The sequence below is a fragment of the Gymnoscopelus braueri genome, assembly GCF_963280865.1.
Source record: "Gymnoscopelus braueri genome assembly, chromosome: 20".
Lineage (NCBI taxonomy): Eukaryota > Metazoa > Chordata > Actinopteri > Myctophiformes > Myctophidae > Gymnoscopelus > Gymnoscopelus braueri.
Genome location: NC_137622.1, coordinates 32,345,502 through 32,359,419, shown reverse-complemented (window position 1 = coordinate 32,359,419; position 13,918 = coordinate 32,345,502). Strand labels below are relative to the sequence as shown.

Here is a 13,918-nt window from a genome sequence, read left to right as displayed (position 1 = left end):
TAAAGCATGGTAAGCAAAACAAGCACATGAGTAACAGTTTAATCATACAGTAATTGACAGCATAAAACCCATTCTGTCAACTCTCAGCAACAGAAACATTAACAACACAAAGCAGCGTGCTACACGTCTGTGGTGTCAGAAAAACATTAACTAAAAGGAATGACACAGCATCAGAGCATATCAATGGATGGGGACTCCTTCCTCCCCTGTTGAGGTGTTGTCCTTGTGCTGCTTCTCAGGGTGGCCATGACATGTGACTGCCCCCTAGTGGTCACTTCTCAATGAGTGAGTCCAGCTGCTCCTGAAGGGAGGCCAGCTGTTGGGAGAAGAAGATAACAGGTTTGATTCATGCCTGACAGCCCTGGGGTGTAACTGGAGGCTAGTAGTAGTAGTTGTCGTCTTATCTATATCTCTACACACGCACGCACGCGCGCGCACACGCACACACAGTATTTTGCCTTTGTCAATAGAAACAGCAAAACAAGCTGGACTCCTGGCATCCGCTGAGAACTCCAATTTAATCTGGGTCGATTTGAGAAATAAGTCTCATCGAAAACTGCTTAGACAAGGTTAATACCTGGCACTAAGAGAGGACATCACATTCTAACAAGACACAGCCTCACATTTATGCAAAGCACACAGAGCAGAATTCCATTAAAAAAATAAATGAAATAAAAAAGCTCCCTCTACCTGTTCCATCTCTCGCTCCTCCTGTTGTATAATCTCGTTCAATAAAGCCTGGAAGCGATTCTGCAAAACGGGAATCAAGAGAGGTTTGTTCAGGTCAGCATACCGACACTCATTAAACTGAGGTGGATTTAAATGTGTCCGTCCATGTTCCAATCTGCCACCTGACAGAAAGGCCACTTGGAATGCCAGTCAGGGCATGACTGACCTTTTCCCTTGTCTGTGATAATAATGAGTGGAGATAGGGCGGTGACAGCTCTAAATGACAATATCAAAAAAGGCTGCAGTGTCTGCTCATGTTTCACACATTGTAAAATCTCCCCCCAAAGAGTACTTGGCAGAATGATGAATTTTCACAAGGTTTTCTTTTTTCATTTCTTTTTTCATTGCGCAAGGAAAAGCTCACAATGGGGGCTGACAAGTGAAATGTAATAATTATGGCTTAAAAAGAAAAGGGCCTGATTCACTAAGCTAGTTTCCGCCAATATTTTGTACTTATGGGCTTTTACGCAACTTCTGACGTTAGGAGTCTGATTCATCAACCTTTTTTTGTCTGTGAATTTTGACGTTGGTCCGCTCGTTTTCACATTTGCTCCGACGTAGACTTACATGGGACCAAAGCTTGCGTATGTCATTAGAATTCCTCATTCTTCATGCAAAAGTAATTACTATTAGTAAAAATAATAGTGCCAAACCACAAATGAAATATGTATTGTACCCAACATTTGTCAACACATATATTTAAAAAAAAAAGAAAAAATATGTCAAACGATCTATTGCTTGTATGCATATTATAGACATTATGCAAATTCAACCAATTTGTATTTCTTTTCAGTTAATGCATTTAGCGCCGAAAAGTTTCGCTATTGGGCTTTCATGCCAAGTCTTACCATCTGATGAGGAAGGATACAGTAGGCTATGGATGAAATCTAGCTGTGTCCAGAAGAGACCCATTCCCAATTCCGACAGTGATATATTAATCCAAAAGACGTATTTCCCCTCGCAATCAATTAAGCTCTGGTCCATAATAGCAGCGTTCTACTTCCATTATGCCCTGGATTCCAGCATCATCTTTTCACTTCTGTAAAGCTGAGCAATGTTCAGTAGAAAAGGCTTATATAATATCCTTTCCACGTTTATTAGCCTATTATTTGGTGGTGGGGTTACATTTTGTAAACGTTTTATTCTCATTACACATGAGAGCATTACACTCAGCTGATCCATTGTGCAATCGAGGGACGAGATCTATTTTTTACGAGAGACAAAGTTGAACTTCTTCAGCACGGTGAAGTTAGTCGTTGGATATTTCCTGTTGCCTATTATGGTGTGAAATGGGGCGTGGAACAATGCAAATGAACTTGCAAGGGAACACGCTTGTGATTTTACGATCAGCTGGCAGCCGTCCGGATCCATGACATACACCTGTGATCCGCATATTTCAGGGATTTACACACCCTTTCGTCAGTTTTTGCTTAGAGAACTTGCTTTGCTTACACACGTCTTTAGTCATGAGCAGCTTAGTGAATCAGGCCCATTGTCTCCAAAATGCTGGCTTTATACATATTTTGTAAAAAAAAGAAAATATTCAAAAATGACAAAACATGTATGTTGCTATATACTCTACATAGCAACAACAACCCCAAAATTGGTTCACGTCTTGAAAGGTATAGTTACAAATAGGGGTTCCCGCCCTAAATGGGTTAAGTAGGATTTACATGAAGAATGTTTACAGTTCTATTTATCTGAATGTACAGTACTCAATGTTTATTCTGTTTCACCATTGTGTGTGTGTGTGGGGTTCACCTTCAGGGCTTGGTTCTCTACTTTCATGATGAGTTCCTCCTGCTGTTTCTTACGGGCGCGAGTTTCTTGGAGCTTAGCCTTGACGTTGTTCATCTGCACCTGAAAGTCCATCACTGTGGGCCACAGGAGTACAATAGGTTCATATATTACAACTTCCATACACAGTGGCATCAGCCGAGTCTCTGATGCATATTATTCCAAAAGGAGGCATTAAACTCACTATCAACACGTCCAGGGGACACAATATGTTTTACGCCAAAACAAACTAGAGTATCACCGGTAGATTTGTCCCTGCATCTACAAGGACAAGGAGTATGAACTGATTAACAAGTCGTAATTCACTATGCGTGTACACAACCACTAACCTCCACTTCAAAATAATGTCTGTGGATCAGTGCTGCCCCGACATGCTAATGTCTATGTGTGTGTGCGCAGACTGCGCACTGAGAGGTTGAATCGAGTTGATTTATGCCGTCGTACGAGTATAAATTAAGCATAAGAACTGCACTGATTGCAAGGACATAGGACATTGTCATTAAACTGGCTACTTCGCAAAACACCTGTGGTAGCTTGACAATCTGCGCAATCGTGTAGTAAGCAATAAGAACTCAAGAGAAGTGATAGAGAGAGAGTGTGTTCAGACTTATTTTGTTTCACAAAGTAGCAGAAAGAGGTGATGATGTGAGAGGTGGCTTAAATTGAGTACTACTGAGTATTGCTGAGCCACCAGGAAGCTCCATCTCTACTCCAATTTTACAAACTGCCTGTAATGGCAGAAGCAAGCCAATTTAAGGCTGCCTGGGCAATCTGACTGAAGGACAGTGGGAGGAAAGTATATCAGTCTCCTGTGGTGTTCATGGGGGGCTACATCCCCATTCCCCACACAACCACCTGTGGTTACGTCAGCTACAACTCTATTCAAAGTCTATCTAATCTGCAGCATATCTACAAGAACGCGACGTGTTGGGAGCTTGTAGAAGAGCCATTTTCAGCTTAGAGACTTGGTGTAGAGGGAAAAATAGTGCAGACCAAGTACAGAGCCTGACCCCGGTCAACTAAGTATTAGTTTAGATAGTATAGAGGGTTTAAGTGTTTGATATGCAGAGCCAAGCTTGGAGGAGTATATTGATGGAATTACAACTCCTACCAGATGGAACTCATATGGCTTCTGCTTATTAGAGGCTGGCAGGAATGCCAGAAACAGACACACGGTGAGACTCTGGCCCATTAAGAAAGACTCCACTGGGCTGAGCTGAGCTCGGCTACCGTGGAGGATGAAGCCAGGCAGTCGAGCCCGTCTCTCACTGAATGACAGCCCCATGAATGCAGGTGAGGAGACATGGAGCTGTCAAGCTAGGACAGCTGAGAGCCCTGCACAGTCAAAACACCTGACAGTATGGAAAAAGGGGGAGGTGAGTGGAAAAAAAAGAGGATGTGTCTGTGTGTATGCGCTCACACGTGGGTGTGTGTGGGCCATATGAACCCAAGTAAGTCTAAGTGTTTGTGTTAGGATAGCGTGCATCTAGTGGACTTGTGTGTGATGCCTAAACTACACATCCAGTTCTGGCTCAAGTCATTTTCTATCTATGCTTTGAAATGAATCCCAGGAATTGAGGTCATTCTTTGTTAGACTCTCTCTTAGTGTCAGATCTGTAAACTAGTAAATTATTACTCTGTAATGACCACTCTGAAAAAATGACGAGATGTCAAATACAGAGGAGCAGGCCCAAGGATTGAAACCCTGGTTATGGAATACATTTTAGCAGAGCACGGACAGATCCATCTAGATGCATATCCGTATCCTAGATTAGTATTAGAGACGCACAAATGCGTGCGTGTGCACTTGATCCAGTGCTCAAATATCATCTCCCCTCACCTATCTGGTTGTTTCTGTCAGTTTCGTGTTGCGCTGAGTCAGACTCATTCAGCTTCTCCTGCAGCTGTCTGACCAGGTCATCCTCCGTGTCCATGATGTTCAGGTCCTCATCCTCCTGCCGTTCGTCCTCCTCCTCCTCACTGCTGCTGCTGATGTCGTTAAAGATCTCCCTCAGCTCGTCACGTTGGGCTGAAAACGAGACGTCCGGATCCAGGAATGTTACAATTGGGTTGCGACAGAGTGAACTTCAGACACAGTATTTTGGGGGACTTACATCTACGTGAAGAGCGCTCACCTGAGGTCCCGTGGCCCATCTTGTGCCCTGAGGTGCCTGGTGAGGAGTCCAGGTTGGCTAGAGAGCCTTGCTGCTCCACCTCCTTGGACTCATCTTCATTTATTATCTCCCAGCCTGAACACCATAGGGTTAAGGCGTACAAAACCAAGGAAAAGAGCCTGGACCTTACCACTAGTCATAGACTACTAACACTTTTGGAAAATAGTAAAAATAGCTGATCTACAAGCTTAGGGTAGATAAGCCATTTCCGCCGCTCGACACATTGTACGTAGTATATAATAGGTTGATAATAATGGAAGAAGGTGCGCTACCTTTGCTATGACCGACTGATTATGAGCAATTAAATTGTACAGTCCAACACACAGCGAGCAATATCCCCAAATCTTTGCTAAGCATGTACTGTATCATAAGACTTAAAAAGCATTAGACAGAGAGAAATGACATGAGCCTTAAAGGAGACAAAGTCCCCTTCTGGGGCTTTCATCAACATATTTTCTCTGAGATACATTTGCAATATGTGTTTGAAAGCATATTAGACCTGCTGCTGGGTAAGACAGAGTTTAGGGGTGTGTGTGTGTTTGTGTGTGCATAGCTAAAAGGATACGGACATTGACAGCATCAGCGTCTGTGCTCAGCAGTCTCTTCACCTCTTTTTCCACATCAGGAGACTCAATGTACTGTGAGATAGAGAGAAGGGGTTAGATACACTGCTATGAGTATACCACACACACACAAATACACACGCACACATACACTCAAGCATCTGGCTACATGCCAGCAAGCACATTAGCGATTAAAAACAGAGGGGGCCAAATCAATATGGCTTGGCTCTGCACCCTCCAGAAGATTTATTCAAAAGACAAAGTAGAAGCCCGGTGTTCACTCGCTCTCTTTCACTTTGATCATAGCGGTGGCGAAATTGCTTTCTTGCATACCTTTGGGGCAAACTAAGATGGAGAGCCTTTATTTATATGTAAATCTTAGTTTTCACTTTCAACGCAGTTCCTGTTTTTTATTAAATGTAAATGCCGTAGAAAAGAGATGGATGATCAGAGGAGATGCTAAAAGAGATGGATCACAAAGGGGTGAGGAGGGGGGAAATGAAAACGTCAGAACCTTCTTCTTTGCGGTCTTCCGGAATCTTCTCTTGCGCGTGTTCTTCAGGGGGCAAGTGACTGGAGACAAAAGGTAAATAAGTACATAAAATGAGACCACTCAAGTGGATACAGCTCCATCAACTGTAGAGGGCAAGCTAAACTTCATGAATTACTGATGCACAATACCTGATTCAAGTGCCATACTCAGCACATTGCACAAGAGTGTGTGTGTGTGTGTGTGTGTGTCTGTGTCTGTGTCTGTGCGTGTGCGTGTACTTACTGCCGTGATTCCAGACAAACTTCTTGTCCTTGTCTTTGTCCTTCTTTTTGCTCTTGGGGTCTGTGCTTCCAGTAGGCTCCTCTAAAGGTGGGTAAAGGTCTCCATCTAGTGTACACACCAGCATCTAAGCCAAAGATGGTAAACAAGGATTAAAGCAAAAGATAACAAAAAAACATAAGTTTTGATAGGCAAAGCCCCAATGAATCTTCAATTTGTGAAACAGTGTGAAAGGAGCCCCCCATACTAGCACTAGTAGATTGGTTATTTTCCCTGCGCAACACTGGTGCAAAACCAAGTATAAAACATCCTTTAGACTAGAGAAAGCCAAGAGTTAGCCAAGAAAAAGACATGTTAGACTCTATGGCACTGTTCCGGTTCCCAAACAGTGGGTTTTTATGGGTCACAAGTAAATATCCCATCTTTTTTATTTAGCATTTCCTAAAAATGTATGTCATTATTTCAAAAGATTTTTTAAAAATCTTTAAAACAGATCTAAATGTTTCAGAAATTATTCAAAAACAAACAAAATACTAATATAACTATAAAGATAATATCAGGGGGGGGGGAACGTACAAAAGCAGATCTACAAGCTCACAACGCATCACGTGTTGTGAGCTTGTAGATCTTATATTTTCACAATTAAGTAGTATTAATTCATGGTAAGACTGGCTCCCAGGGAGTCAACAAAGTTATCTTTTAGGTCTCAGCTGAAACAGTTTGGGAACCAAAGCTCTGTGGAATTGAAATGACTGAAACCAGTGGTGGGAACTGAGAACCTTAATCCATGTGGTGAAGCACTAGTTAGGACACACCTGATCTAATGTGAATTATTTTGCATGTGATCTGTATGATTAATTTATGCCACCGACCGTTTTCCAAAGCATACATTTATTCTGTACATTTTGGAAATAAATGTCAATTAAATGCTGAGGTGCCCACCGGGCCTATATCCCACGGAAAGTAAAAGATAGGCCAGTTTTTGACACTGAAAGAGTATTATCACTCTGCAGGTTAGATGGTGCATCTGTTCAGAAATAAATTTTATCCAGGATACAGGATACTGTGGCAACACTACCTTTATTTTCCAAAGATTAACCAAAACTGAATCAAACCCATAAAGCAATAATCGCTCTATTCAATTGTAATACGCAACAGGAAATAAAGAGTTCAAATTAAATGATGTAATGGGTTTAGTAATTGTTGACAGTTATAAATGAAAGACCATTCAAGAAGTGCATCAGTGACCTAGCCTGGAATCCAGACTGATTTGCTACATTCATCTTTTGGATTATTTCCACAAAATATCCAAAAGATGGAAGTAGTAAATCAGTCTGGATTCCAGACCTGTCCTGTCCTGTCCTGCAGTTGGGAAAATAGTATGTCGTGACTTGCACCATCGAATAAACTGTCCTATGCACAAATTCCACGAGGTATGATTTTATGGATATTATTATTATTGTTATTACCTGACAAACATCAGCAGTCTTATAAAATGTCTTCTTATCTACTGTTTTCAGTGACTCCAGGATGCAGGGCAGATCTACCAGTTTGCAGGCCAAGGGGACGCGGTCCACTCTCACTATGCCATGACGACCATCCGCTAGATCACACATACAGGGTTATGTTAGACTGGGCAATATGACTAAATCAAATATCACTGCTTTTTTAACCAAATAACACTGCTTTTTTGACCAAATACTGTGACAATTATATCGTATTGTGCTATATATATATATATAAAAATAAAGGTTGTAGATCGGCTATTGTCGCCATTTAAGTACAAAATGGGGCTTAAGTGATTAAAACTTTTAGCAAACCAAACATTTAGTTATGCTATATCATGATATTAAGATATAAGATATCTAGTCTCCCATCATGATATCGATATTTCATTGATATATTGCACAGCCCTAATGTTTTGCAGCAGAGTGACCTAATAAATACAACCCTGATAGTCCCTGGACCCCACTTTGAAAACCAATGTCCTAGAGTTGTTTAAAATTACACACTGGCATCGAATTGGTACTACTCGGTATCGACCGATGCACAAGTTATGTCGGAATGGAAAATATCGGTACATCTCTACCCAGTAATTTAAAAGTTCAGTGTGAGTGTCACACTGATGGGGGCTGGATAGCCGAAACGTTTGTCACCTTGTCAATTTGAGATATAGGGAACAATTGAAAAAATGTGTACTGTATGATTGACTGACTTGATTTATTGCAATCTGAAAGTCTAACAGTGACTGGTAAATTGACTTACGGTGCAACTCAACGGTGAGTCTGTCTTTAATGTTCACACTGCCAGACTGAGCAATCCTTCTTACTGTTGATGCATATTCCTTAAAAAAAAAAAGACAAATGGTATAATTTAAACACCATCAGCGTATCTAATTATTTTTCAAAGTCATTAATATTTTCAGCGTATGTACTTCTCTTACCTGGGGCAGTCGGAGGACAAACTGACTCTCCAGCTCATAGGGAGCATCGTCCTTATTCTTTCCGGCCTTTCCAACTGAAATGAGAACATTTTGAGTAAGGATCACTATGGAATATCTATTTAATGTGGCAGCCTCCAGACACACCATGGAGACGAATGGCACAGATAGGTTCATGTTGTTGTACATGGATTAAAGCAAAAATGTAATCTCACCACTGGAAACGTTTTATAGCCCAAGTCCTAATGTGTGATTTGTGAAACAATGTGAAAGGAGCCCCCCACACAAGTGCCATTTCATGAACAATTAGCACAATATGTAAAATGATGATGTTTTGGTAATAGTGTGCCTGCTGTTATACAGGTGAAGAAATCACAGACCGAGACTTTAACCTTTGCTTTTATGGGAACATTTATGAAATAGCCGAGACCATGCTCCAAGAAGATGGAAGATTTCTAGTTTGACCAAATGCTCTCATCGCAGAGCGAGCGACAAATTGAGAGCTTGTAGATAGCCTATTTTCGGTTGTTGTTTTCTATGGAATCCAAATGACTGAAATCAGTTGTGGCGACTGAGAACTTTAATCCATGTGTTGTAGCCGTCTGGCTGCAACTTGATATATCAGAGGACAATCTCTGCATCAATTCCTACCAATATTCAACATATAGCACACATTCCTATAAAAAAATTGCCTCCCTGACCTGTAAAGTCCTCATTAAACTGCTCATGGAAGAATTATTGGTGGTCATATACTGAACTTTTCAACTCCCTATAGTGTAGTGGAAGCAAAAGTGGCTTGGCACTTATCCAAAGGTTATTCAAAATGTACTTGAGTAAAAGTACAAAAGTATTGGCTTAAAAATGTATTTAAAGTACCAAAGGTGAAAGTACTCATTATGCAGAATGTCCTGGCTATTTAAAGTGTTCAAAATGTATACAAATCTTTTGAAAATAGCAGATATACAAGCTCACAGCGCGTCGTTATAGATCTGCTATTTTCAAATAGCCGAAGTACATCCCGCTTGCCCTGCGGAAGCTGGTGTGCGCCCGAGATACAGACGCCTCAGAACCTTTATAGGTCTATAATCAGGGATCAAATCGACAGGAAGTGATGCCCACCATGCCCTAGGAAACTTGTGGATAGGGATAATGCATGTTTTGTCATATTAATATGTAAGGCAGTAGCCTATTTATGTCAGTAGGTGTCACTGTTGCCAATTTCTTTCACCTGTTTTAAGCAAGCATCACCTTTTTGCCCCTCACTGGACACCGTAGTTAGCTAATTAGGCAGCTAAGGGCTGCCTAGTTGTTTGTTAGTGTTTTCTTTCTATTGTCAAAGGTGAGCAGTGTTTTATGGCTGTCTGATGAATCTTTATGAAACTTACTTTAAAACCGGCCATTGATATAATTTGTTGCCTTGCAGAGTGAGCTAAGATGTTGAACTGTATTTTGGAGAAAACGTTTTTGTAATTAAATACTGGATTTAAAGTGACCAGTTACATGCACATAGAGCACCCAGAGTGGGAATTGTGCAAGGGAAATATTTGTACATGTGTTTCGTTTTGCCAATGTTATGGCATTATTTAGCACTAGGACATGTTTCAATAAATGTTTTTTCTTCCTATTGTGAAAGTGGGATGACCAGAGCCATTGCCAGCAGCAGAGACAACTACTGTGAGCAAAATAAATCAAGTCTCAACCACAATCCAGAACCAGTGTGTCCAGTGTCCCTTCTCTCCGCACAACCCCATCTCCTAAAACACAATGCAGAGTCCAAGGTGTAGAGGCCAGTAACACTGTGGGTTACAAATACAAAGTAACTAGTAACTAAAGTTTTCAAATAATTGTGGTGGAGTAAAAAGTACAATATTTGCCTCTGAGATATGGAGATTGATTGATTGATGTACTTTATTTAGTAAGACATGAGAACAACAGTACGATGGAAGTACAAATTCACAATACAAGGTCTACTAAACTGGAACTCATAAAGCACTGAGCTGGTTTAAAATGAGATCCCCATGCACACAAATCATGATGAAAAGTAGAAGTAAACTTACTGAAAATTGAGTAAAGGTACAAAAGTATTGTCATCAAAATGTATGTATGTACAATGTATACCAACGGTAAAAGTATTCATTGTGCAGAATGTCCTGGCTATTTCGCAAGTGTTCAAGTGTTCAAAAGCTAACATTACTGTTGGTTGCAAGTGCAACGTTAGCTGAATGTGATGAATGCTATTGCTAACAGCAGTCCATAAACAATGGGACTCCCATTATGGGAGTCTTGCTCAAATACAGCCATTACAAAATGACGTCCATAAGTAACATAATGGCAATATACCGTTCAGAAATTAAACTCGTCACATAATATTTTAGCCATCTAGTAGTTTGTTTTCCTCAGTGTATCAGGCTAACAGTTAGCATAGCTAAGGTTAGCTAATGTAAATGAAAGGACAAAAAAACGTTTACCTTTCAACTTGGAAGTAATCTTTGTTTTCTTGCCTTCCATGATGCGACAGCTAACGGTTACACAAATCTGTTTACAAAAGTAGAATATCAGATATATCGGTAACGCGATGAACAGTAGATTCTTCTACTGAATTTCCCTCATTAAAGGTCTATCTGCTGCTGTGTTAGTATTCGTGCTGCGTTCAGGAGTCAGCACCCACCCTCGGAAATTGGACTACTGATTACAAGGTTGACGTCATCGTCGGCTTCATTTGGTTATCACAGAAAGTACAGTTTAATAGAAATACAATGCTAAAAGGATTGCACCCAAGAAATAACTGTCTTGTTTCCATTGGGGTCCTGTGTATTAAATTCATTGAAAATGAAATTGGTGCTTTACCTCACCTAAGAAAAATGCCAAATTCTATATTCACAAACAAAACATTTTAAAAACTTTACCTAACTTCACCCATTTCAATTTGGAATTTAAAATGCTCCTCAGATCTCTAATCCTGGTAAATAACAAACAAAAATCCTCTGAGGATTAGAACAATATAGAGTCTAGTTTATGTTATTGTTATATTGTACTGTTTTGTTTTCTGTTTTGTTTTCTCTTTTTTTTGTACTGAATTTTCCGTATCTTTCATGTCAAGTATGTGCTGGTTGATTACCTGAATTATTTGTACAATAAGATTGTCAATACAAATAAATAAATAAAATAACATAAGAGGATTGTCATGTTAGACATGTTGTAGTGTGCCGTTGAAACTTGTGAAATGTAACCATTCATTGGTGTCCAGTACTTGGGTCATGTAGGTATTGTCTAAATACTGTACCGAAATAATAAATCTATATCAGTACCGAAATCATATGGTGTCCCAAAACCTAGCCCCAGCATTTTTTTTCCGGATTTACCAACTTGTGCATCCAAAACATTGAGGAAGATGCTGGCCTGGCTGTTCTACTGACTTTTCCAGACTTTGTCCGAAACCTCGAACGCCACACCTGTCTCGCGATACTTGAGACGTGTGTGCACAAAGCGTTCTTATATCAAAATAATCTTTGTACATTTCCTATTTAAGAAAGAAAGAATAAATCCCACCAATTAACAAGTTTTCCACCTTTAGATTTTGCCATGAACAATTTGTTTTGCATATTTTTATTGGTGTGAAAGTACCATCGTTTATTAACTATGTCAACATTTATGCAATAATTGTCTCCGCCAGGCCGAAAGGCATGGCGAGAGAGTATGTTTTACCCCCTGTCCGTCCGTACGTACGTCCGTCCGTCCGTCCGTGTGTCCGTCCTGTCCGTCCGTTAGCAGCTAATCTCCGGCACCGTTGGCCCAGTCGCTGCGAAACTGTGCACACCCACTCCCTGGATGCCAATTCAGAACCTCTGCCCCACGTTTTTCACATGGGCCTGTCATAGCGCCACCAGGAGGCCGATTTGTGCAAAACCCATTTTTTCCCATTACTCCTACAGCTTTTAACCAAACGTCATGCAAATCGTTACACAGTATCTCTATAGTCATGTGATCAACCCGGATCTGTCCGATTTCCCATATTCCATCCTCATTGGCTAAGGTTGGCTTCCAAAGTTTGCAGGATTGGTCCGTTTTGAACAAACTGCCTCAAATTGTGAACGCAGCTTGCCATTTCCATAAAATTGCACACGCACATTCCCACTAGGCCGAGGAAGAAATGCCACTTGAACATTTTGAAATCAGCCTCATGGTGGCGCTATAACAGGCCGATTTGCACTTTTAACTATAACTGCACGGATCTGCGTGAAACTTTGCAAGCATTCTCCCTAGAGGTAAAGGAAAATCCTTTGCCATGCATTTTTCACATCTGCCTTTTAGAGCGCCACCAGGAGGCTGACTTTTGGAAAACTATTTTTTTGCTATTACTCCTTCACATTCTGTCCAAAAATCACGCAAATCGGTACACAGTATCTCTATAGTCATGTGATCAAGATGGAAGTGTCCGATATTTCATATTCCATCCTAATTGGCCAACATTGGCTTCCAAAGTTTGCTGGATAGGTCCGTTTGAACAAAATGCCTCAAATCATGAACGCAACATATGATTTCTGTGAAATTTTGCACACACATTCCCACTAGGCCGAGGAAGAAATGCCACCCTTTTCACATTGGCCTGTTATAGCGCCACCAGCAGGTCTGATTTAGCTAAACACATTTTTGGAACAAAATGCCTCAAATCATGAATGCAGTGTCCGATTGCCATGCAAGGCCTAAGAAGAAATGGCACCATTTTCACATTGCCTTATTATAGCGCCACCAGGAGGCCACAATACCCTACCTGACCTGGCGGAGACCTGTGCTCCGAGGAGCACTTTTTCTAGTTATCCATCCTTTTACACATTTTTTTTTATTATTTATTTTTTTATGTCTAAAAGCTGTGGAATTAGTCATGTAAAGCAGTTCGTTCTCAATCGTTTTCATGCCAAGCTTAAAGGAGGAGTTCACCCAAAAAATGACTTATTGTCTCCGCCAGGCCGAAAGGCATGGCGAGAGAGTATGTTTTACCCCCTGTCCGTCCGTTTGTGTGTCCGTGTGTCCGTCCGTCCATCTGTCTGTGAACAGCTAATCTCCGGCACTGTTGGCCCGGTTGCTGCGAAACTGTGCACACCCACTCCCTGGATGCCAATTCAGAACCTCTGCCCCAAATTTTTCACATGGGCCTGTTATAGCGCCACTAGGAGACCGATTTGTGCAAAACCCATTTTTTGATATTACTCCTACAGATTTTATCCAAACATCACACAAATCGGTACACAGTATCTCTATAGTCATGTGATCAACACGGATCTGTCTGATTTTCCACATTCCATCCTGATTGGCTAAGGTTGGCTTCCAAAGTTTGCAGGATTGGTCCATTTTGAACAAAATGCCTCAAATCATGAACGCAGCTTGCGATTTCCGTGAAATTTCACACGCACATTCCCACTAGGCCGAGGAACAAATGCCACTT

The 13,918-nt window shown here is 41.0% G+C and overlaps 1 protein-coding gene across 1 annotated transcript; it reads right to left on the bottom strand.

Annotated features, from left to right (window-relative positions):
• Positions 1 to 24: 24 nt before the first annotated feature.
• Positions 25 to 11,113, bottom strand: taf7 (TAF7 RNA polymerase II, TATA box binding protein (TBP)-associated factor). Its single transcript, XM_080415252.1, has 12 exons — positions 10,944 to 11,113; positions 8,479 to 8,552; positions 8,301 to 8,379; positions 7,505 to 7,638; positions 6,039 to 6,162; positions 5,778 to 5,836; positions 5,266 to 5,338; positions 4,662 to 4,775; positions 4,367 to 4,555; positions 2,491 to 2,603; positions 691 to 750; positions 25 to 316 (listed from the first exon to the last, which is right to left on the bottom strand). The coding sequence occupies exons 1-12, from the start codon at positions 10,981 to 10,983 to the stop codon at positions 272 to 274; spliced, it is 1,104 nt and encodes a 367-aa protein (XP_080271378.1). The 5' UTR covers positions 10,984 to 11,113; the 3' UTR covers positions 25 to 271.
• Between the last annotated feature and the right edge of the window lie 2,805 nt (positions 11,114 to 13,918).